Source organism: Gnatocerus cornutus, chromosome 3, assembly GCF_029298725.1.
Source record: "Gnatocerus cornutus isolate USDA-ARS CGAHR chromosome 3, icGnaCorn1.1, whole genome shotgun sequence".
Classification (NCBI taxonomy): domain Eukaryota; kingdom Metazoa; phylum Arthropoda; class Insecta; order Coleoptera; family Tenebrionidae; genus Gnatocerus; species Gnatocerus cornutus.
In genome coordinates this window covers 13405154-13427893 of record NC_142235.1, presented here as the reverse complement: position 1 = coordinate 13427893, position 22740 = coordinate 13405154, and the positions used below count along the sequence as shown (strand labels likewise).

At 35.3% G+C, this 22740-nt stretch overlaps 3 protein-coding genes across 3 annotated transcripts; all 3 read left to right on the top strand.

Annotated features, from left to right (window-relative positions):
• Window positions 1–180: 180 nt before the first annotated feature.
• Window positions 181–13843, top strand: LOC148177173 (serine protease gd-like). The gene is made up of 7 exons (XM_088031777.1): window positions 181–455; window positions 5150–5416; window positions 5788–5962; window positions 12449–12796; window positions 12849–13091; window positions 13137–13568; window positions 13619–13843. Exons 2-7 carry the CDS (start codon window positions 5237–5239, stop codon window positions 13819–13821), a joined length of 1581 nt encoding a protein of 526 aa, XP_087887903.1. The 5' UTR covers window positions 181–455; window positions 5150–5236; the 3' UTR covers window positions 13822–13843.
• A 3485-nt stretch (window positions 13844–17328) lies between these two features.
• On the top strand, window positions 17329–19522 carry LOC148177172 (cytochrome P450 4C1-like). Its single transcript, XM_088031780.1, has 7 exons — window positions 17329–17522; window positions 17575–17772; window positions 17819–18001; window positions 18051–18293; window positions 18728–18831; window positions 18878–19292; window positions 19344–19522. The coding sequence occupies exons 1-7, from the start codon at window positions 17363–17365 to the stop codon at window positions 19502–19504; spliced, it is 1464 nt and encodes a 487-aa protein (XP_087887906.1). The 5' UTR covers window positions 17329–17362; the 3' UTR covers window positions 19505–19522.
• A 188-nt stretch (window positions 19523–19710) lies between these two features.
• Window positions 19711–22609, top strand: LOC148177171 (serine protease gd-like). Its single transcript, XM_088031785.1, has 4 exons — window positions 19711–20044; window positions 21133–21286; window positions 21347–21688; window positions 21956–22609. Exons 1-4 carry the CDS (start codon window positions 19847–19849, stop codon window positions 22576–22578), a joined length of 1317 nt encoding a protein of 438 aa, XP_087887911.1. The 5' UTR covers window positions 19711–19846; the 3' UTR covers window positions 22579–22609.
• The last annotated feature ends 131 nt before the right edge of the window (window positions 22610–22740 follow it).

The following is a 22740-nucleotide window of genomic DNA, read 5'->3' as shown; positions in this document are numbered from 1 at the left end:
AATTTCACGAGACTTAAAATCCACCTCGTTAAAGTTGTCTAAATGTGGGAATTACGACTGTTTCATCTCTCTTTCCAAGAGCCAATCACGTTTAACGTCTTCTCCAACAATGCACCAATAAAAATCGTACATTCCGAACTAATTTCGTCATTTTAACCACGAGGACATAAACCAGGAAACCGAAAATGTCGAACGTGAATCACGGAACTGTCTCAGTGGGCCACGATTGTTACACATAGTCGACTCGTCATCTCCGGTGTGTAGACCCCACCAGTGGGCCACCACTGGCAAGGATTTCCCAAACTCCCGGAATAAGAAAATAGACAATAAACGTGTGTTCAGTTTTGTGTTGGAGTGAAAATGTGTCGATGATTGTTAGTGCGAAAAGAGCGAAGTGTGGTGATTGACGGGCGAGAAGGATTTTTTTTCGTTTGTGGGCTTTTGGAGAAGTTTAGGTGAGTCTACTGAATTTTTGACAAGTTGGTTTCTTTAAATTGTTATTTTTTTAAATATTTACTTAATATGGGCGTGTTTCAAAATTCGTGACTTTTTTTTCAATATTTGCTCACAATTTTTTCTTACTGTTAGGTGTGAACTTTACGACAGAGCTGTGTAATTACAGTCTGTTTTGTTATGTAACAATTCAAATATCGACTTTGAATTGCAAATTGTTATTAACAGAATCATTATCATTGTGGGGGATCATAAAAAATAGACCAATGTCTAATAACAAATGTTCAGCTTTCTATTGTAATATTTTGTTAAGTTTTAGTTATTTTTTTTCTTTTTAAATATTGTTGATTTAGGCTATCAGATTTTTACACTCTAAACGCGGGGCCTAGATTTCTAGGTTTTCAAATTATATCATTTCTTTTTAGTTGTTTCTTATGTTCCATCTCCTCAAATTTTAATGTATTTGGCTGTCAAATATTTATAAGAAGTCATTTTCAAATTTCTTTAGGTTTTCAAACATATTTTGGGGTTTGGACCAGTAGGGGTTCTCAGATTTTTAAATCTCTAAAATCAAGATTTCAAGGTTGACTCTGTAAACTTGACTTCGTTTTGTTTAAGTTTCTGGTTTTATTTTTTATTTTTCTTGTTTTTAAATACGTAAGTACATATTTAATGTAACATTTTATTATTTTTTGTTTTATTTTATTACGTTCTTAATTTAACTGAGTCGATTCTAGTTTTTTAGGTTTTCGGGTTTCTAAGTTTTTTGACTTTTTTTTAGTTTTTAGTATTTTAGTTTTTTCTATGACTTTTCAAATTTTGACCTCTTTAATATGTAAATTTTTATGAGTTTTAAGTTTTAGCTGTTTTGGTTTCAAGTCCTCAAAGTTCAATGTACTATTTAGGCCCTCAAATTTTTAGATTTAGATTCGTCCGGTTCTCAGGTTTTTAGACAGTCAGTTTTTTTAAGTTGACTCATAGATTTCAAACTTTTTCAGGTTTTTAAAATCACAATATAACGTAACTTTTTTTATTTAAAGACATTATTTATCATTTTATTTATTTTTCCTTCAATTTTAAATTTAAAGTGCCCAGATTTCTACGTTTTTGGGCTCTAATTCAGAAAATTTTCTTTAATATTTTGGGTTTTTGGTCTCCAGGTTTTTAGATCCTCAGATTTTCAGCCAGTCTTAGGGGTCCTAGGCTTCTAGGATCTCAGGTTTATAAGTTTAGTCTTTGTTTTTTTGACATTTCTTTTTTTTTTTTATTTCAATTTTCTATCTTATAATACGAGTGTCAAGAAAATAAATATTTAAGGATCCTAATTTTCCATTTAATTTTAGTTGCTTTTTAAGTTCATATGGTTCAAATTTTTATGATTTTAGACTCTCATTCGGATTTTGTGTTTCAATATTTTGAATTTTTGGTATCCACGTTTTTAGATCCTTTGACTTTCATCTATTCCTAGGACTCCTAGGCTTCTATATTCTTAGATTTTCAAGTTAATATTTCTTAACATTTTGACATCTTTTTTTAATATGTAGGTATCTTGTTTTTGAAATATTTCAAGTTCTTAAAATATCTTATATTTTCGGTAGTTTTTTGGCGCAGATTTTAAAATTTCCAGGTTTTTATCTCAGATTTTGACATCGTCATGCTGTCCTTTTGAAATGACTTTTGACTTGAAATGACCTGAAATTGACTTTTGAAATTCTTAGTCTTCCGTTTTAAAATTTACTTTCAGTCTTTGAGTTTATGATTTAACTATTTTAGCTTTTATAGGTTTTAAATTTTCAGGTTTTCAAACCCTTGAGAACCTTAAGGCTTTGCCAACAGAAAATCTGGCAACCCTAAACTTACAATTAGACATTCCATAATTATTTTTTCTTAATCCAAAAATGTTAACCTAAAAATATCTAATTCTCAAATTCAAAATTTCAAGAACATAAAATTTAGTATCGTTTCCAAAAGCCTTGAAACCTCAAAATTTCAGAAACTCAGAACACTCAGAATCTCTCACAGTAATAGAGTTTCAAAATAGCAATATATGTATTAAAATTTCCAAATTTAATAGTATATTAAAACACCGAGTTTCATAAGGCAAATTTTTAGGCACGAATCCAAGTTTATAAAACGAGCGGCAAAGCCGCAAGTTTTATAATGGATGAGTGCCTAAATGGCCTTATGAACGAGGTTTTTATATTATTTTTCCTAATTTGTTTTTGTAACAGCTATTTTCGCTATTTTCGCATTCGTTTTCAGACCTAGAATATCCATTTCGATACGGAATGTTAGAATAGCTTTGTTTCCATAGCAACAAATTAGGAAAAGAACTTTAGAATTCCACCATTCACATGATCTGAGAATCAAAATTTCACAATTCCGGAAAATATTGAAAGTTTAAAAAATACAACAATTTGTAAATTCTAAACTTCACAAATTTAAGAACTGAGAATATCGTAGAAAAATATAATATAATCCAAGGACCATAATCTCCAAATATAAGAGCGCTATTTAGAATTTAGAATTCGGAAAACATAAGAATTTCAAAATTTAAATACAGGGTGTCCCAGAACTCATGACCCAGAGAGCAAGGGAGGGTGCCGGCAGCAATACAGATGGTAAATTTCCAAACAAAGATTGATTAAATTTAATAATATTCGAGAAAAGATAAAAAATTAACAACCAATCCCGAAAGCTTATTCTAGAAGTGGAATAAAAAGCCCTCCCAATTTCCTAGTCAACGAGAGTCTGACCAATAGACGATAGTAGGTGTCCATAGTTACCGATTTTCAAATTTTATTCAGCTTCCGGATTGGCTACCGTTTTTTTGTCTTAACTCGATTATTTTTTGAGGTAGAAAATTTTTGTTTCTAAATTTTGGTTAAAAATTGTTGCCTTCGTAACCTTTTTTTCTCTGAGTCACGAGTTCTGGGACAGCCTGTATATTCAAAACTCTAAAAATATTAAGATCTCAGATTTTTTTTTCTAAAATTTAAACAATCTCAGAGATTCAGAAATTCAAAACGGTTTTTGCCATCGTTTTTCTCTTGATTTGTTAGTTAAGAATTCGTTCTTAGCTTTTCCGAAAATTGAAAATTTGATTTAGCCAAAAACAAATTTCATGGCTAAAAGTAGGTCAAACTTCTGCGGTCGATATGTCGCTTATTTTTGAAGCATTATTCGGGCTTATTTTACGCAGAATTTTTTGCAATCCGGACTCAAAATTGACTTACGGCAACAAATCACTGAATTATGGCCGTTCAAAGTTTCGGAATTTTTGGTTTCGAAGTTTTTAATGCTCGATATCTTCAAAATTACTGCAAAAACGATTTGCGGCATTGTTTTTCTCACGCTTTTTACCTTGAGACTATGCTCACAAATAACCAAAATTCGATAGTTGTTTTTTTGTCAAAAAAATTTTTCGACTTAATGGATGAAAAATTTTCTATTTTTTGACCTATTTGACCTACCTATCTGAGAGTTCGCCAGTTGATAGATGTCGAACTGCACTTTTGCTTGATGTATAACTCAAAGGTATTAAACTTCTTTTTCGCATCGAAAAAAATTATTAAAAATCAGCCCAAAATGATCTTTATATTTATATATTTTATTTGTAAACTCAAGTTATTTTTGCTTTTTTAACGCAAAACTTCACTCAGAATTCAAAACCGGACGAATGTTTAACGTACGTCAACAAATTATTGTGTTATGGTCATTTGAATTTTTGATTAGTCGTCAAATGCTCAATATCTCGGAAACTACGACAGATGGAAATATACGATTTTCGTCATCGTTTTTCTCCCGATTGTTTAATTAAGAATTAATTCTGAGATTTTCCGAAAGTCAAAATTTGCTTTCAAACGTCGCTTATTTTGGCTCATCTGTGGCTCATTTAACGCAGAATTTTGCATAGATTCCAAATCTAGATTTAAAATCGACGTACGGCAACAATCAACTGAGCTATGGCCTTTCCTTCATGGCCTACTCTAAATAAAAATTTTGTGAATCACGTGGTTCAAAATAGTATTAAAAATAATAAAAAAACATTCAACTAAATCTCAAATCCGCCATTTTAAACAAATGGCCGCCATTCTCAATCTGTCATCAAATGTTTTTGATCTAATAGTTACATATTTACATCAAAGTTCGAAATCGGCGCACTGTTGAAATACGAGACGCTGAAAATTCTCTGTCTGCATGAATTCCACTTTGCGGTTGTCATAATAAATGACATTTAACTTCTACATGCAAATTGTTATTAAAATAATTGATTAAATTATTATTAATAAAAAGCTTTCCGGTCACGACATAACCATGTCTGATTTTCCCGGAATCGGAGAATTTCCTTTTTAATTGGCAATTTTCGCATTATATTTGCAGAATTTTTACATAACAAATTCCTATTAAAATGTTATTTTTGTTTACGAATAATAATATATGGACACTCTTTGAGCTTTCGTAGTCAGTGTCTCCAGGTCAGTAGTCAATTTAATATACTATACATCTCGCACTTTCGCTTGTCGCATACAAAATCTTGAAAATTCCCCCAAATCTGCATGTTCGCTTCGTCTCGAATTAGTATTACCAACTGAACTCCTCCACAATTATGTTAATACAATGCTAATTTGCACAGTCAACACGCGCAACAGTTCTTCTGCCAATAGACCATGACTAAAAATAAAAATCCCCACAGAAATTCCGATCTTCACCGGAACCAAACGCCTCCAGTGTCACCACTCAACCATCACGTCTTTGAAAAAATGATCCACCAAAGTGAAAAATGATCGCGTTGATCCTCCTCGCGCTCAGCGTCGCCAACGGTCAACTCCAGAGCCCCTGCCCCAACACCTTCCAGTACAGTCGCGACCAAAACGGAGAACTGTACGGCATCGTTGGAGTGTACTCCTTCGACGAAAACGTAGAACTCAACGTCGAGCTCAGCGTTGGAAATTACGTAAAAGTGAGCAGAATTTTGATATCCATCCAAAGAGTGATTATATCACAATTGATGGTTCAAGGCCGAGGCGCATTGTTGTTCTATTAAAACACGTACACATCCTGTTAAATATTAATCGGAGATGAAAAAATAAAAGATAAGTCACGATGCGGCGAAAATACAAAACGCTTCGGGTGTCCCACAAGGATCTACTTTCGGTTCTCGTCTATAACAAACCAATATAGGTGCCCGCGTCTTTTTGTTTTTCTTCACGTCATGGTATAACGAGCACACTAAATATAACACACCGTGAAGATGACCTCATTAAAGGATGGGTCCGAAAAGAGATCTTTGTGGTACTGCACCCATCTGCGATGACGATGGTTTTTTTTCAGAACTACAATGGTCATATTCAGTTGTCCACGCCTAAGGATCAAGTGATTGATGCCATTCGTGGTGGTCGTCCTATTCAGTACAAAGTTTTCTTTCCGAGATGGGAGAATGTTCCGCCTAAGGTCACCAAAATTATGGTGAATGGGCGACAAGTTTGCTCTGGGCCTTCTATGCAATGTAAGTAAAAATGGAACGTGTTTTTGTTAGTCTGTTGCTTTCTACTCTGCGTTCGGGTCCGTGACATTAGCACCCCGACGAAAGATAAAATGGGTTTGAACGTTGCGAAATCAATGCACCCGTGATGCACTCTCATGCACCGTAAAAAAAAAATTTTGCACCCCTTTAATAACCAAGTTTTCGAGGTTTTTATCTTGGGGTGCTGCTGTCACGTGACACCAGCACCCCACTATACTCAATTAGAAAAAATAATAGGTTTGTTGTCTTCAACATGTAATGCACCATCATGCACCACCAAAATTTTGGATTTCACTTCAACCCTTATTGTTTTTATCCCTTACGAAAATATTATTTTTTAATTTGATTAAAAATTAATACACCAATAGAATGCACCTATGATGCACTCTCATGTACCGCAAAAAGTTTTTTTTGCACCCTTTTAATAACCAAGTTATAAAAGATTTTAACTTGGGGTTCTGCTATCACGTGACACCAGCACCCCACTATACTCATTTAGAAAAAATAATATGTTCACTCTGTTTAGCATGTAATGCACCATTATGCACCACCCACATTTTGGACTTACCTTCAACCCTTAACGTCTTCATCCCTTACGAAAATTCATTTTTTGTACATAACCAAAAATCAATAGCGCAATGGAATGCACTCGTGATGCACTGTTTCGGACGGCAAGCAGTTTTAATTGCACCCCCTTAATTACAAAGTTATAGATGTTTTTAACTTGGGATGCTGGTGTCAAGTGCTAGTAAGTTATAAACATCTATACCTTTGTTATTAAAAGGGTGCAAAAAATTTCTTTTCGGTGTGTAACAGTGCATCACGAGTGCAATCCATTGCCATATCGATTTTTGATCAAGTCCAAAATAGTATATTATGAAACGCGTTTCATAATGAACATTTTGCCGCACGCACGTTTTTAGGACACGACGAGCACAGCGAGGAGTGTCATAAAGTAGTAAGTGCGGCAAAATGCATTATGAACAAGTATCATACGCTATTTTTTCTATTTCGCCTTATTTTAAACGAAAAAACTTGATTTCGAAATCTAGGAAATCTTAGGGTAGTTGGCATTTGCAAAATGTTCGGGAAAAAAATCGAAGTAGCCAAATCCAATGTCAGTCAGTTTGTCAGGTGTGACGTTTTGAGGTTACCGGAGCGCAAGGGAGCCAAGAGAGCGAAGATGTTGATCATGATCATGACGGTTCTCTTGCAACCAAAGAGTTTTTCTCCGATGAATTATTAAGCCAAGTACAACAAGAAATAATAGTGTATTGATCGATTTATCAAGGTTAATCAAGACCAAAATCTAAATTGTCAACGCTGACGGCAGGTTGACGGTTTGTCTGCTGCAAACCTAAGAAAAATATAAGTTCCTGGAAATATTGGCACGGGATTGGTTCATTACGATACCGAAATAACCAATTGATAGTGTGGCCTCCATTTTAGTGTTAAAGAGTATATACACATTGAGCAGTGTATTGTACTATGCTAGGAAATTTTGGAAAAGTTGGTATTACTTGCAAAGTAATGAAGTAGAGGGGGATGACGCAGTCAAAGTTTTAATTGATGACATTTTCTGGTTTTCAAAAAGTGGATTGTAACCGGATGAAAATGCTTGCGCCAACGTTAAAAAAAGCAATTTCGGTCTTCATTTGCTCTGTACCAATGTGTAAGTTGACATTTAAGGTTTCACATTAGGTTCATTATTTTGTTTAAAATTTTAGAGCATAAACTATTGACGAGAGTTCAATGGTTACAAAGGAATATTGTCTGGCCACCATGAACTTCACTGTTCTGTAAGTTTCACCATTCAAGAAAGGTAGACCTAATGTTTGGTGTATTTCAGGCCACATTCAACTTCTTTCATTTGATAGTTTGGTTATTGCAAAGTTTGTTTGGTGTACACATACGATATCGTTAAAAAAAGTGATCACTTTTGTAAAGGAAAATACTTTTGGAACCGTCTAATTGCTACAAATCTTAAAAATGCACCATTAAAGGGACACAACTTTGTTAAACTTCTTTGCAATGGGAAGTTTTGTGCTGACAACCGCACCTCAGAGTGAATCCCATGACAATTGGTCATAATTTGAAAAAAGACGACATTTTATTTCTTACACTAAAACAACATGAAATCTTTGATATGTGAGGTATAGACGTATTCAAATTCAGCATTTCAAAATCCTTGATGGTTGAGGTAGATAGAATTTAGAAACCTAAATACGAATTGAACACTTTATAGTTGACTATGTAAACATTAAAAGCTTTGCTAAATTCTCCATGTGTTTCACTTCTAACCAGTTCTTCTAATAAGTTAACAACTTAAATATTTCAGTCATACGACTGCGCGCGACGAAAACTTGATAATTTCATTGTCAACAACTAGAAAAAGAATCCACTTCTTTGAAAACCATTCAAAAGCCATTCCAATTTTGAAATAACTTCAAATTTCCGTAAATACGGGAGCCAATTGTCAATGTTTACAAATGATGACGTTTCTGTCAAAGTGCTGTCAGACAAGGTCGTCAACTTTTGGTGTATAAAAATGTCCCTATGAAGTACATTCCTCCACACAATTTTTTGGGATAGTCCCAAATTTCGGGCCAAGTTTGACATTTGGACCTCACTATCAATTGGTATGAAGTATACGCTCAAGCGCGTATCGAAATATCTTCATTATGAACGCGAAATAGAAAAAAAACTTTTTGCGGTGCATGAGGGTGCATCATTTCGTAACGTTCAAACCTTGTTTTTCTATTTTCGGGGTGCTAATGTCACGGACCCTCTGCGTTCTGGAATATTGAGCATTGAATTGAATTGAATGGTCTCTAGATCTACTAAACCGTGAAAATTTTTAGTAGAAATTTTCTAGAAGTTTTGTTTAAAATTACAAACGTCCTTGAAGGTTAGTCTAGAATATATTCCGCACTGTTCTTGTTTATAAAATATTCTAGAATATTTTATCTTTTATATTTGGTCTATTTTCTAGAATATAAGATGTAATTAAAAGACGTCGACATCTAGGACGCTGACATTAAACTAACGCTTTTATATTCTAGATGTGCATTTCATTTTGTAAAATATAGAATATAGATGTAGGTTTATACACCGTGGTCCGCGAGTGATAATGAGCCTGACCGAACTCAAACTGCAACTCAAAATACATTTGCATAACTGTCGTAGATACTTGAACTGAACGTCCAAGTTGTCAAAATTTTTAGAACAATCTACTCACGTTATTACGCTTTTAATTTGTGGAGACTGCGAAGTTTTAGCATTGCTTTTTCATGTTGAAAGTTTTCTCGGGGCAGAAGAGATTCCACATGCAATTAGAAACTATCTTGAGTAGAAGGATTTGTCGAAACTTTGACAGCTGTTTTGTTGTGAATAAAACTTTTGCAACGAAAGCTATGAAAGTGTATTTTGGGTTGCGGTTCAAATTCGTGGTATACATACACTAAAACTGGAACTGTTACAATTTGGATTTATTGATTTCACATGTCACCTTCTATACATACATATACTGAAATGTAGATGTAGAAAGTGTTTTTGTTTTGACTGCTTTGCGTGCAATCTGTGTTCCAAAATGGACATTCTATGGTTTGGAATAAAGCGAATTGTTGAATCAAGCTTCTATTTTTTAGAATATACGTTTTATTTTTTTTTATTTCATCTACCTTAGAACTAATTAAAGCGCAACCTACATCTAGAAAACTGATAGGTATTCATTTTCCACTTCATAATTCTAGATTCTTTAATTTATGACTATAATGCCTGTTATATTATCTATTTTTCATATAGAATTGGAATTCTATATCTAATAATTAAAATGAAGGTACTCGGTTTCATCCATATTCTACAAAGTAGAAACAGATTTTTCTTGTCACTATTTCATGTTCCATTTCTATTCCTAAAGTGGACGTTCTACTTTTCCATTTTTCGTCTACAATCTAAAAATAAAATTTTGATTAAAGCACAGATGGAAATTTAAACCTAAAATTGCGTAGATTCTACATTTAAGAACCTTGACGTAATTTCTTAGAATTGTTGATTTGGAATTTTATCTTCTACGTTCTAGAATCTAGACGCAGAAAAGTCAAAAATGTTTTTTGTTATCAGAATATAAGATTCGACTAAAGCATATTTTATTTCCACATCTAAGAAACTGATTTTGCACTACCGTTTTTATGTTCTAGATGCTCTAGTTAAAATTTTAACCTTTCTATACTGTAGAATAGGTATAGATGTAGATTTTTTTGTTTCGTTTTTATATTTCATTTGTATTCACAAAGGACATTTTGTTTTCCATTTTCCGTCTTGTTTAGAAAGTAACTAAAGTGCACTGTTTAATTTGGTTCCAAAACTACATACATTCTATATTTAGGAAAATAACATTAAACTTTCGCTTCTATATTCCAGATATATACTTCAATTACTGCAATAACTGTCATATCATCTATTTTTGATATAGAATTGGTATCCAGTTTCATTCAAATTCTAGAATATAGATGTAGATTTGTCTTGTTACTATTTTCCATTTTTCGTCTACATTGTAGAAAATGAGATTTGATTAAAGCACACGGCAATTTAAATCTGAAATTAGGTACATGCTATATCTACAAGGTGAATCGTCTAATAAAGGTACCCTAACAACTTGGAAACCCAACACAAAATACATCTTCCACTTGTCATTAGATACCAAACTATTTCTAAAAAAATGAAGGATCAACATAGGTGGACATCGACTTTGTACATTTTATGAATTTTTATTACTTAAACCTTATTTTGCATGCCTGTGACTGTTCGAGCCCCAGTTAATTCTTCCTTTTAACTAAAACTAACTAGTTTATTATTATCGTGGTATCTAAACACCTAAAATTTGTCTCTAAATGGTGCTATCAGGTTATCGTCGTGCAAAAATACTGGCGGTTGCAACAACATTTACTGAGGATTCACTGAACATGAGGATCCTATCCACAATAACACAAATACTTGCAACAATTTGCTTCGTTTATTTGTCAAATTTTTTGCTAATGTAAAATGTATTCACTAACTATGTTTGCAAGTTTTGTAGAAATAAAATTTACAAAGCGATGCCTATAAAATGTGTATTTTGTGTTACAATTTCAATTCGTTAAGGTCCCGTTATTATGTGACTCACTTTGTATAACAAGAATCTTGAAATTATTCTTTAGAGGTATTGATTTGGAATTTCAGATTTTACATTCTAGAATCTAGACGCATAAACGTCGACACAGTTTTTTGTTTTTTAGAATTTAAGATTTGATTTACGCACATTCTGGGAGCATTCCATATCTAAAAAATTAGAATTTCCGCTTCCGTTATTATATTCAAGATACTTTCTCTAACTTCATATCACAAGATCTAGAATTGGAATTGTACATCTAATGATAATAATGAAAACATGTAGATATAGATTCTCCTGTTTCGTTTTCATATACCATTTGTATTTAAAAAGAAGATTCTATTTTCTATTTCCCGTTTTTTTTATAAACTAAGATTTAAAAGATACTTTGCAATTTGAACCTAAAACTGCATGCATTCAACATCTAGGAAACTTCAGGTTAAGGCTGTTTGACACGATCACATTTTTTCTCAAATTTTTACGAATAAAAATTTGAAAATTTATTTTCAAATAAATATTCTTGTGACAAACAGCGAAATTATAGTCAGAATTTTATAACTTTGGTTTAACTCCGCCTACCTTTTGGGCCAATTGAATTTTAGCTGAAAGTCTGATTTACTCTGCAACATTTTAATAGTTCGTTGATATTTGCCAGAAGCTGGGGCAGAAATGTCCACAGATTAGAAGAAGAAACAAGATCAAAATCGACAAAGGTTTCTCGATTAATTGAATTCCCGCAAAACTGCAAATCCTATTGACAAGTGTGACACTAGAGTTGTCAAATTTTTGATTATGTTGTGTAAAGAAGGCTAGCCATTCCTTGATTCGACAAATTCAAATCGTCATTTGTTCATGTGGGCGGGGTTAAACCAAAGTTACAAAATTCCGACTATAGAAAAAATATTTGCAAAAAATGTTCTAAAAATTCACAAATAATTTCACAATTCTGCGAGGTAACAATGCGCCAAGTAAAAACCCTTAAACCGCTAATTATGGAGGTTAGCAAACGTCAATTTGAAAGAAAAATTACAGATAAAAATTTGAGAAAAAATGTGATCGTGTAAACCGCCTTTACACATTAGAATGATTGACCTGACATTTCTGACACGTTGGAGTTGTTTGAATGATTATTATATTCCACTGTTATTCTAAATTTTCATAAAAATGTCATATTCCATTTTCTAAAAATGTTCTGTTTCTTGTTTAATCTATCTTCTATTTTTGATATTTTAGAAAAACAGAAACTATGCGAAATCTATATTAGGTATTCTAGTATTTATAGGTAGCACGATTTCTGTTTAACATTCTTCTACTTCTAGTCGATGGCTGGATTCCCGTCATCAGCAAAGTCAACCTCCAGCACCGCTTCATGAAAGTCTCAACTCTCGGCTTCCAAGGCCCATCCAACAACAATAACGTCATAAGAAAAGGAAACCCATTCTTCCCCAGAGAACAAAGTGGCACCAAAGACTACGACATCCAATTAGTCCCTGATAATACCAGATTTAACGGGCGAAACGACGTCACGTACGGCCAAAACCCATTCTTAGGGCGAGACGATGGGTCTAGAGACGAAGACCTTTTGAATATCATCACCACCACGACGACGAAGAGACCCACGACGAGGCCCACCACCAGAAGGTCGACGCAAGTCAACGATCTACCGTGTGAGTACAAATCCACGCTGGTGTTCTTCAAGAAGCTAGTTTTTTATTTTAGTCAGCGAGAACCCCTTTCTCAACCCTCGGAGTTTACCCTCGACTACCGCCAGGCCCTCAACAGCGTCGCCACGGTTCCCCAGCGTCTGTGGGAACCCGGTGGTACCAAACCCTCTCATTTTCAAAGGGAATGGAGTACCAAGAGGGGCTTTTCCATGGTTGGCAGCCATGTTCGCCTCCACGGGGACTGGAGTGGAGTACAGATGTTGCGGATCGTTGGTCTCCCCGAAACACGTCATCACTGGTAAGTAATGGTCCTGAAGAACCTCCTTGAGGAACTCGTTTTCAGCCGCCCATTGCGTGACTCTCCAGAAGAGCACTAGCAGGATCGCCGCCGACAAGCTGTTATTTATTTTGGGGAAAATCAACATCCAGAACTTGTTAATTGGGGACGGGGAGAAGATGGTGGGGGCGGAAGCAATACAAACGCATCCAGACTACAAGCCGTTGAGCGCCGATGCTGATATTGCAGTGGTCATCTTATCCCAGACCATCGACTTCACCAACTACATAAGACCGATTTGTTTGTGGTCCGGTTCGGATGAAGTAGACGCGATAGTAGGGGAGAAAGGCAAAGTCGTGGGCTGGGGGCGCGACGAGAAGAACAACGCCATGACCGCAGAGCCCAAGCAGACCACCATCCCCGTGGTCAGCCAAGAGCAATGTTTAAGATCCGCCGAGCTCTTCACGTACTTTACCTCAAACAGAACGTTTTGCGCCGGTAAGACACCACCAGGTGGGTTTGGTGGCTTTACCATACATCTTTTGCAGGGGAACGCGACGACAGCGGTCCTTGCAACGGCGACAGCGGCAGCGGTTTCGTGATGAAACTCAACAACCGCTGGTTCCTCCGTGGCATCGTGTCTCTTTCAGGCTACGACTCCACGAAGCAGTCGTGCGACCTCACCAACTATGTCGTCTTCACCGATGTTAGCAAATTCCGAGCGTGGTTGCTACGTCTTGTTGCTTCATGATTAATAAACGTATTTATTTGCATGGAATTGTCTGTTCTAAACTAGTTCCACAGTCGAAGGTCGGGTATCCGAAGACAATTAATGTCACTTTCGATGAAAGAAAGAAAGGACGAAAGGTCATCGAGCACTTATTGCGGAAATAATTACTTTTATTCATTAATAAAATCATTGGAACGATTCGGTGACCTTGGAATTGACATCTGGGAAATTATTGCGTTCTCGGTGCGGGATTCCAGGAGGTTATCTTAATGATGTTACATAATTCAAAGTTATTTATTCACTTCTATAAAATAATAATTTCAATATTTGGAGTCTTCGGATTTTCAATTTATGTTGGCAGCACTGAAATCCTGACGATTTGTAGTCGGAGATGGTCAGTACTGTCACCATCGGGGGTCTAACCTCAAATTGTCAAAAACTTATACAGGGTGGTAACACTGCTTAATTACCTCACATGACATGTAGTGCTATCAATTTAGGTATTTTGAGTTAAAGGCTACTGGGGCACAAAAAATTTGTTTTGCCTTCTCAAATTTGAGTCTTTTAATCTGCTGAGGTTTAAACATATTTGTACCTGAAAATGTTCAAATCTAGAAACCTAGAAACCTAGAAATATTTTCAAAATTGAAAAATCTAAAATTCTTATTCTTAAATATGAAGATAAACCTAATCTTGAAAGTATCAATAAATTAGTGAAACAACATTATACATAGGTGATAAAACCCAACAATATAGACTTTTTGGTTGTACACCAAAAAGCCTAAAAAACGTAGATATTTTGAAAACGGTTTGGTTTTTCTCTTAATGCAAGATATTCAAAATATGCACGAATCATAAAACCTAGAAAAACCTGGACCTAAATTTACTGACATGAACATCTATAGAAAGAAAAAGCCTAATCTACAAGTAGGATTGCGCATTTTATTGTATTTTTGAAAAAAAATAAAGAAACTAAATTAAGAAACCTAGGTCTAAATCTAGCAAATACCCAGTTTTCTCGCCCTTAACATAAAAGGTTCAATTTTACAATAAAAATTTGGACAATAATTAATTAACAAACCTAACAAACCTTGACATTATAATTTGTTAAAACCTGTGTAAGATCTTGGTACGCATGTTATAACAAGATAGATAAAAATCTAAATCAAACATTAAAAATGTTGGTAACAAACCTTAAATATTTTGAAACCTTAACAAGCGTAGCCAAAAACCTAAAACCTTGATACGCAATTTACTTGCAGAGAAACCTAAGCAATAAAATAAGAAACCTTAAAAAACTTTAAAGACTCATAACCTAGAAACCTAAAATAACATAGAATATCCTAGTGCCATTATAGAAATGTAACAAAACTAGTTTTAAAACCGAAAATCTTAGTTTACAAAATTTAGCATTGTAATTAACCTTAAAATGTTTGAAGAGCCCTATACTTAAAATTAAAAAAATCTGACAAACCTTGCCATGTTGATTTATCAAGACCTAAAATCTTGATAAGTACTTATTTTATATACATACATAAAAACCATAATTTTACATTGAACATTTGAACAATGAACTAATAAACCTTTAAACATGAATGACTCAAAACCTAAAATTCTGAAAACCTAGTCATGATAATTTGTTAAAACCTAAAATCTTGATTTTGCTTTTATAAAAAACTTAATTTTTTCATTTAAAATTTAAGCAATAGATCAAGACACCTTAAAGAAATTTAAAAGGCCTAGGAAACCAGAACCTACGTATCCTAGGATTATGAAAACCAAACAAACCTAAATTTAAAACCGAAAATTCTGCATTGCACAATTCAGCAATAAAATAAACTTGTAAATGTTTGGTAAACAAAAAACTTTTGAAACCTAACAAACCTGGGCATGACGATTTTTCCCAACCTAAAATCTTGATACTTATTTTACATACACAAAAAAACCTAATTTTTACATTAAAATTTGGACAATGAACTAATAAACTTTAAAACAGACTTGAACGGTTTAAAACCGAGTCATACTAATTTGTTAAAGCCTGAAACCTTAATATCTTAATTACTTACATAAAAACCTAAATCTTATACAAGGTGTTTATAAATGTTTCTAGCATCAAGGGTGGCTCTGGAATTCCTGTCGTGCACTATTTTGACGCTTTGTTGTCATAGTGAATAAAACTATCTTGAAAATTATTTATAATGTTACTTACGTCAATCACGTTTCAGTTACAGTTTTGTGTCCAAGTTTTTGATTTTCAGGTTTTAAACCACAACTAGATCAGTTTATTTCTCAAAACTTACTTTGCTTCATGTTTGAGGTTAACTGCAAATGTCAGTGGAAAAATCGAAATCCACATTTGGAATAAGCGGCAAATTTCTTTGACATTTCATAGCCACTCTTGATGCTAGAAACATTTATAAACACCTTGTATTAGAAAATTTACCAATAAATCGATCAAGAAACCTAAAAATTTGGAATTTAGAATTATGAAAAGCTAACAGTGTTCTATTAAAACTCTCAAACCTAAATCTTCAAACATTTATTCTTTATGAAGATCTAACAAACCTATTTTCAAAACCGAAAATCGAATATTACAAAATTTAACAAAGAAGTAAACCTTAAACGGTTTGGTAGTCGCATAACCTAGAATTTTGAAAACCTAACAAACTTGACCATACAAACCTTAAAGTCTTATTACCATACATAAAAACTTAAATATCACATTAAAAATTTGAGCAATAAACTAATAAACCTAAAATACCTGGAAGTCTCGAAACCTAGATTGTTTTTAGTATAATTAATCGTATCCAATTACAAACTTTTAAAGCAAAAGCGGCAAATTTTAGAAAAGTTTATTTGAAGATCCACTCTCTCTTTATAACCAAAATGGAAAATGTGATTAAAACCCAAAAAGGAATTCACTGATTGGTTCGCATAGCATTATCAGAATAGTTTTTGTTACAAAAAACGTACTGGAACAACCAACTCAATGGTAACTCCTCATTCATTGGCTAGATAACCAAAACTGTTTGGTATTGGATACATTTCAAACTAACTAAATTATGCACAAAAAAATAACCAATTCATTGCATTTGATGCTGATAACAAAACACGCCCAAAACAAAAACAGTCTAGCCCGGGATTTGTTACGTAACTTTTTGATTGGCTTTTGTTTATTGAAAGGTTATAAAAAAGTACTAAACCTCAAAACATCAAAACTCAAAATCTAGGATTTTGAAAACCTAGCAAACCTAACCATATTAATATTAGTTAAGTCTTAAATCATGATGATAATCAATTTTAGAAAAAAAAAGATTTACATTTGAAAGTACTCCACCCATGCCATACCTCCAATCGAACCTACCACAACAACGCAGCATCCATAATCCTGCGGCGTGCCTCAATCACCCGATACAAATTAAAGGCCACATAATTATTCACTATTTATGCAAACAATTCACTTGCGAATTGCACAACAAGAAAGGAAAAAAAATGGTACGAAGGATATAGTTACCATGGGTACTACCACACAAGGGCAGTCAATCTCCAGTCCTCCACCGCAATGTACTTTTTTCTAGTGTTAGCCTGTCTGTGCTTATTCTGGACAATCCAAGTCCACTGGAAAAATTGGCGGCTGTACCAATTATCCAGTAAAGTACCTGGACCGGTATCAGTACCTTTTGTTGGTAGTGCTTATCTGTTTTTTCGAGGAGATGCTGCAGGTAGTACCACCATCATCATATATTCAATTTTTTTCTAATATTTCCAATGCAGTAATTGCGAAAAAATTAATGCGGATTTATGACGAGTACCCTGATTTGGCCAGGGTTTGGATGTGTCAACATTTGTATTATTTTATTACCAAACCGGAGTACTTGGAAGTGATTCTCAATAGCCCACATGCTTTGGAAAAGACAGATTTGTACGACTTCACAAAGCCCATGATCGGAAATGGGTTGTTAACAGGACCAGGTCAGTACCATTGTGAAAATTTCGGTGGTACCACTACATATTTTAGTGCAAACGTGGAAGCGGCACCGGAAAATGATAGCACCCTCTTTGAACCAAAAAATCCTAAATGAGTACATCGACACCATCAACCATCAAAGTACCATCATGGTCGAAATCCTACAAAAATTTACTGGACAGGAAATTGATCACTATAAGTACATCACTAACTGTTCTATTGATATTATCGCAGGTCAGTACCAGCAGTACCAAGATTATAGTACATTGGTACTACTTTTTAGAGACTCTTTTTGGGACCCCAATCAACGCCCAGATTAACGATGAGGATTACGGCGAAATCATTGAAAAATTATTCGAGATCATTTACGTGAGGGCTTTCAAAGTTTTTTACCAATTTGATTTCATTTTCCGGTGGACGAACTATGCCAAAGAACACAATGATATTATTAATAGAATTAAAGAACTGTCGCGTGATTTAATTGAAAGGAAAAAAGAACAACTCGGGGGCAAAGTGGAAACTGAAGGTAAGCTGTAAAAGTGAATGTGCCGGCTGGTAAATTGTTTGAGTTGGTGATACATAAAATTGAATGTCATACTTTTCTTAGTTGGGAAATTTCAGCGTGGAGTCACGTGTCACACTTCGAATTTCGAGGATTTTTTATGGTGGTACCGGATTTGGTACCATTATATTTTAAATTGAGCATCTTAATTGTATTTTTGAGAACATTGTGGTCTGAAATAAGGTGCCACACATTGGGTTTTGTAATTATTTAGAGTATGGTACTACCTTGGTACTACTGTATATAGTTTAAATGTGACCAGAAACCACAAAGTGCGACACATGATGTCAACCGAAAATTGTCTAACTAAACGTTCCTTGATATAATTTTTAAGATTTGAACCACTCTAGTACGTTTGGTACCGTGTTCTCAAGTACCATCTATTTTATTTTTTTTAGACGAGAAAAAGAAGCCGTTTTTAGACCTGGTGGTAGAAAAAAACCTGAGTAATGAACTTTCCCAGACAGAGCTCGAAGACGAGGTCAACACCTTCCTTCTTGCGGTGAGTACCACTGCTAAAACTGCATTTATTAGAATGTTAATAACAGGGTACTGATACCAACGCCACCTCCGCTTCCTTCGTCCTCACTCTTCTCGGGATGCACCAAGAAGTGCAGCAACAACTCTTCGAAGAAGTCCTCCAGGTGGTAGGCCCTGATCGTAACGTCACTCTTGACGACTTGTCAAAACTCAAATTCACGGAGCGTGTGATAAAAGAGTCACTTCGTTTATTCCCTGGAGGACCGAACATCGGGCGCATCCTCGAGGAGGATATTAACCTGGGGGACATCCTCATCCCCAAAGGTGCCAATATCGCTATAAGCTACTTGAATCTTCACAGAAGTGCTAAGTATTGGAGCGAGCCGTTGAAGTTTGATCCTGATCGGTTTCTCCCTGAGAGGTCCACGAATCGGCATCCTTACACCTGGTTACCGTTTTCAGGAGGGCCCAGAAACTGTATAGGTTAGTTTAAAATTCCCTGTGTCCTCAATTCGAGGTTTTACTGTATTTCAGGGATGAAATTCGGCATGATCGTCATGAAAGTCATGGTAGCCTCAGTGATCCGCAAGTTCAAGGTCGCGAGTTCGATTAAATCGATCGAAGAAATGGAACTCACTTCCAGCATCGTTCTTAAGCCGAAAGACGGTTTCAGGCTGTCTTTCTACCCTCGTTAAATAAACAACGTTAATCAATTAATTTTAATATACTCATTCTAAATCCTGCTCCCATTCCGGATCTTCGAAAATTCTCAAGGTTGAACTAGATCTCTGAAGGTGCTAAAATGGTACTACCATGGGTCAGTGCACAGGTCACGAGTCAACTTTGACCCATTTCTGGCTCAAAATCGGCAGATAGTCCCACCACTAAAAGAGTTTACACTTAGATAAACGTTCAGTTTGTGATTCGACACGGTCGTACCATCTTGGATCTGGAAAAACCAGATGTTAATCAACCACAATTAATTTTTTTAGTAGAATTGACAACATGAGAATTTAAATAGTTGACGTGATTTAGACATGCTGCGATTTTGGTTGGTTGCGGCGGTGTTTCCGTGCGTGTTGTGCCAACGGATTCCGGAAAACCCGTGTCCGAATTTTTTCCGGTATGGACAGGAAGGAAGGAATTACTACGGGATGATTTATATCCCTTATGATGGCAGTAAACAGTTAAATTTAGCAGTGAATATTTCCATGGTGGGACTATACGACAATGCGGTACGTTAAATAAACAAATCTTTGTTTACAAATATTTCTGTATCGGTGTTTGTGGAGTACGACCGTGAACTGCGACGACGCAGACAAATAGTGTCATTTCAACATCATACTTATCTTAGTCGGAAGATTTTAGCGTGGAACGATGGGTCACATGTTGGGGTTCGGAGAGATTTTAAAAGTGGTACCATCAGTGGTACCACTGTGTATACCCTTTTAATTATCGAAAGATTGAAACATGATACGTTACAACAGTACTCGTAAACTAGGAAACACTTTTAGTAAAAACTTTTAAATTTGACCTTGAGGTTTAAAAGCATGCGTTAAAACCTCCAGATGCAAGCTAGAAAAATGTGAACTACATTTTTCGCGTTTTCGGAACGATGCAGTGTGACATCATGTGTTACACCTCAGACTTTCAACGTTTTTTAAAAAAGTACCTAGAGTGGTACCACCCTATTTATCTTAAAAATGATCACAACCCCAAAGTGTGGCACATCAAGTCACACTAACAAAAACCAAAAAATCTGTTGGTAACAAAATTTCTGAACTTTGACGTTAACTCGTGACGTCACATTGTTTTTTTTGCAGAATGGTAGGTCAACAATAATAATTACACAATAGAATTAGCGATAATATCAAAAGTACCATCCGGGTTTCTGGGATCTAAATAAAACAAAAAGAAATTGAAATACAGGTTTTCAAGGTCACGTTGTGTCGCGTCTTAAATTTAATTATGACACGGATTTGATTTAATTAAACGCTGTGATGCTCGTGTTGTCATAAATAACAAGACTAAAGTTTAAAACACGTAGGTGTGTCTTTTTAGATAGTTTTAAACAACTACAAAAATGTTAATTTTCCAGGATTGAAACTAGTGACTTTTTAATTTCATATTCGTGTTTCCTGGAAAATTTTAGTTTGATAAGATGGGTCACACGTAGACCTTCCGAGGGTTTTTAAAGGTGGTACCATCTACCATACTCTCACGCTTGGCGGTACCATTTCGCTCCAAAAGCCCAAGTGTGACACATGATATCAGCCTAAAATTGACTGATTAAACGTTTGGCAGTTACAAATTTTAATTCCAGAAACTCAAATTGGAACTTTTGACACCCGCTGAAGAAATCCTCTCCGCGCAATACTTGAGGTACAGGGTCAACTTTCCCTTTCAAAACGTGATACCCAAGATTACCCAAATAACTTACAATGGTCGAACTTATTGTTACGGATCTGGAGAACCAGGTGAGTTTCATACTTAAAATTGGTACCACTATCGTACTAAACTATATTGTTTTTTTTTAGTCAGTACCAATGGTGTTACAAATCTTTGGGCAAATATCGTGTTCCGGATAAACCAATACAGTTATAATATACAGAGTGGTCTTAACAATCCGCCTCCTAGTTCCGCCCCATCAAGCATCACCAACTTTGATTCTTTCTCAACATCGCCGCCTCCAACGCAACCATCAGTAGTATCGAAAGAAACTTGTGGCGTTTCTAATAATATACAGGAATTGATTCTAAAAGGTACTAAGACGGTTGATAACGAGTACCCATGGTTGGTGGCGATGTTTCACAGACAAGGAGTATCCTATGAGTTTCAGTGCACTGCCAACTTGATTACAAATCGGCACATCATCACAGGTACTAATTTTGTTTAAATTTTGTTGTGTTGGCAGCTGTGAACGTACAATTAAGACGAAAATGTTGGGGTCTTCTTAAATAGCTCATTTTAGTCTGATTTGATGTGTCACACTTGTGGTCTACAATCATAAAGTCAAGTGGTACCACTATGGTACCATTTACCAAACTTAAAGTTACAAATAAAGTGTGACCCATGTTTTCAGACTACAATGTTCCAACAAATATGCTGGTGATGTTAAAATTTTAAAATAAGTTTTTTGTTTCTAGCGGCGCACTGCGTCTGGTTCTACAAAGCCCCCCTCATCGACAAAGAAGACATCCTCCTCGTCCTAGGCCGATCCGATCTCAATCACTGGGCCACCACCGGCGCCGTTATACGTACAGCCCAAGAAGTCACCCCGCACCCTGGTTACCAACAAGGTTCCGGTCACTGCGATATTGCCATCATAAAAATGAACGAAGAAGTGGCTTTCAAACCCACCATAAGTCCCATTTGCCTCTGGGACGGCGACATTGACCTTAGAACCGGTTTGGATTCCAAAGGAGTGGTTGCTGGTTGGGGGAAAAGCGAAGAAGGGCGAAAAATCGTAGCGGTACCACGAAAAGTTTCCATGCCCGTCGTCTCCCAGGACACTTGTCTGAGATCACATAGAGATTTCAGAAATTTGACATCAGAAATGACATTTTGTGCCGGGAATAGAGATGGGAGCGGCCCGTGTAGTGGGGACAGTGGCGCTGGGTTCGTTGTGAAAAAAGGAAAAAAGTGGTACTTGAGGGGAATTGTATCCATAGCGCTTAAAAATGAGGACTTTTCGTGTAATTTAGATGAGTATATTGTTTTTTCGGATGTGGCCAAATTGGAGGATTGGGTCAAGGAGACGACAAAATGATAAGTTATTCAAAAGTGTAAATAAAAAATTTTGAATAAAAAATTCTTATTTTATGGTACCATAAAGTACCAGAATTGTCTAACGCAAATTATAATGCCAAAGTTAGTTTAGTTCATAGTTGGTTCATTTTAGCTTGACTTCATGTGTCACACTATGGTACCA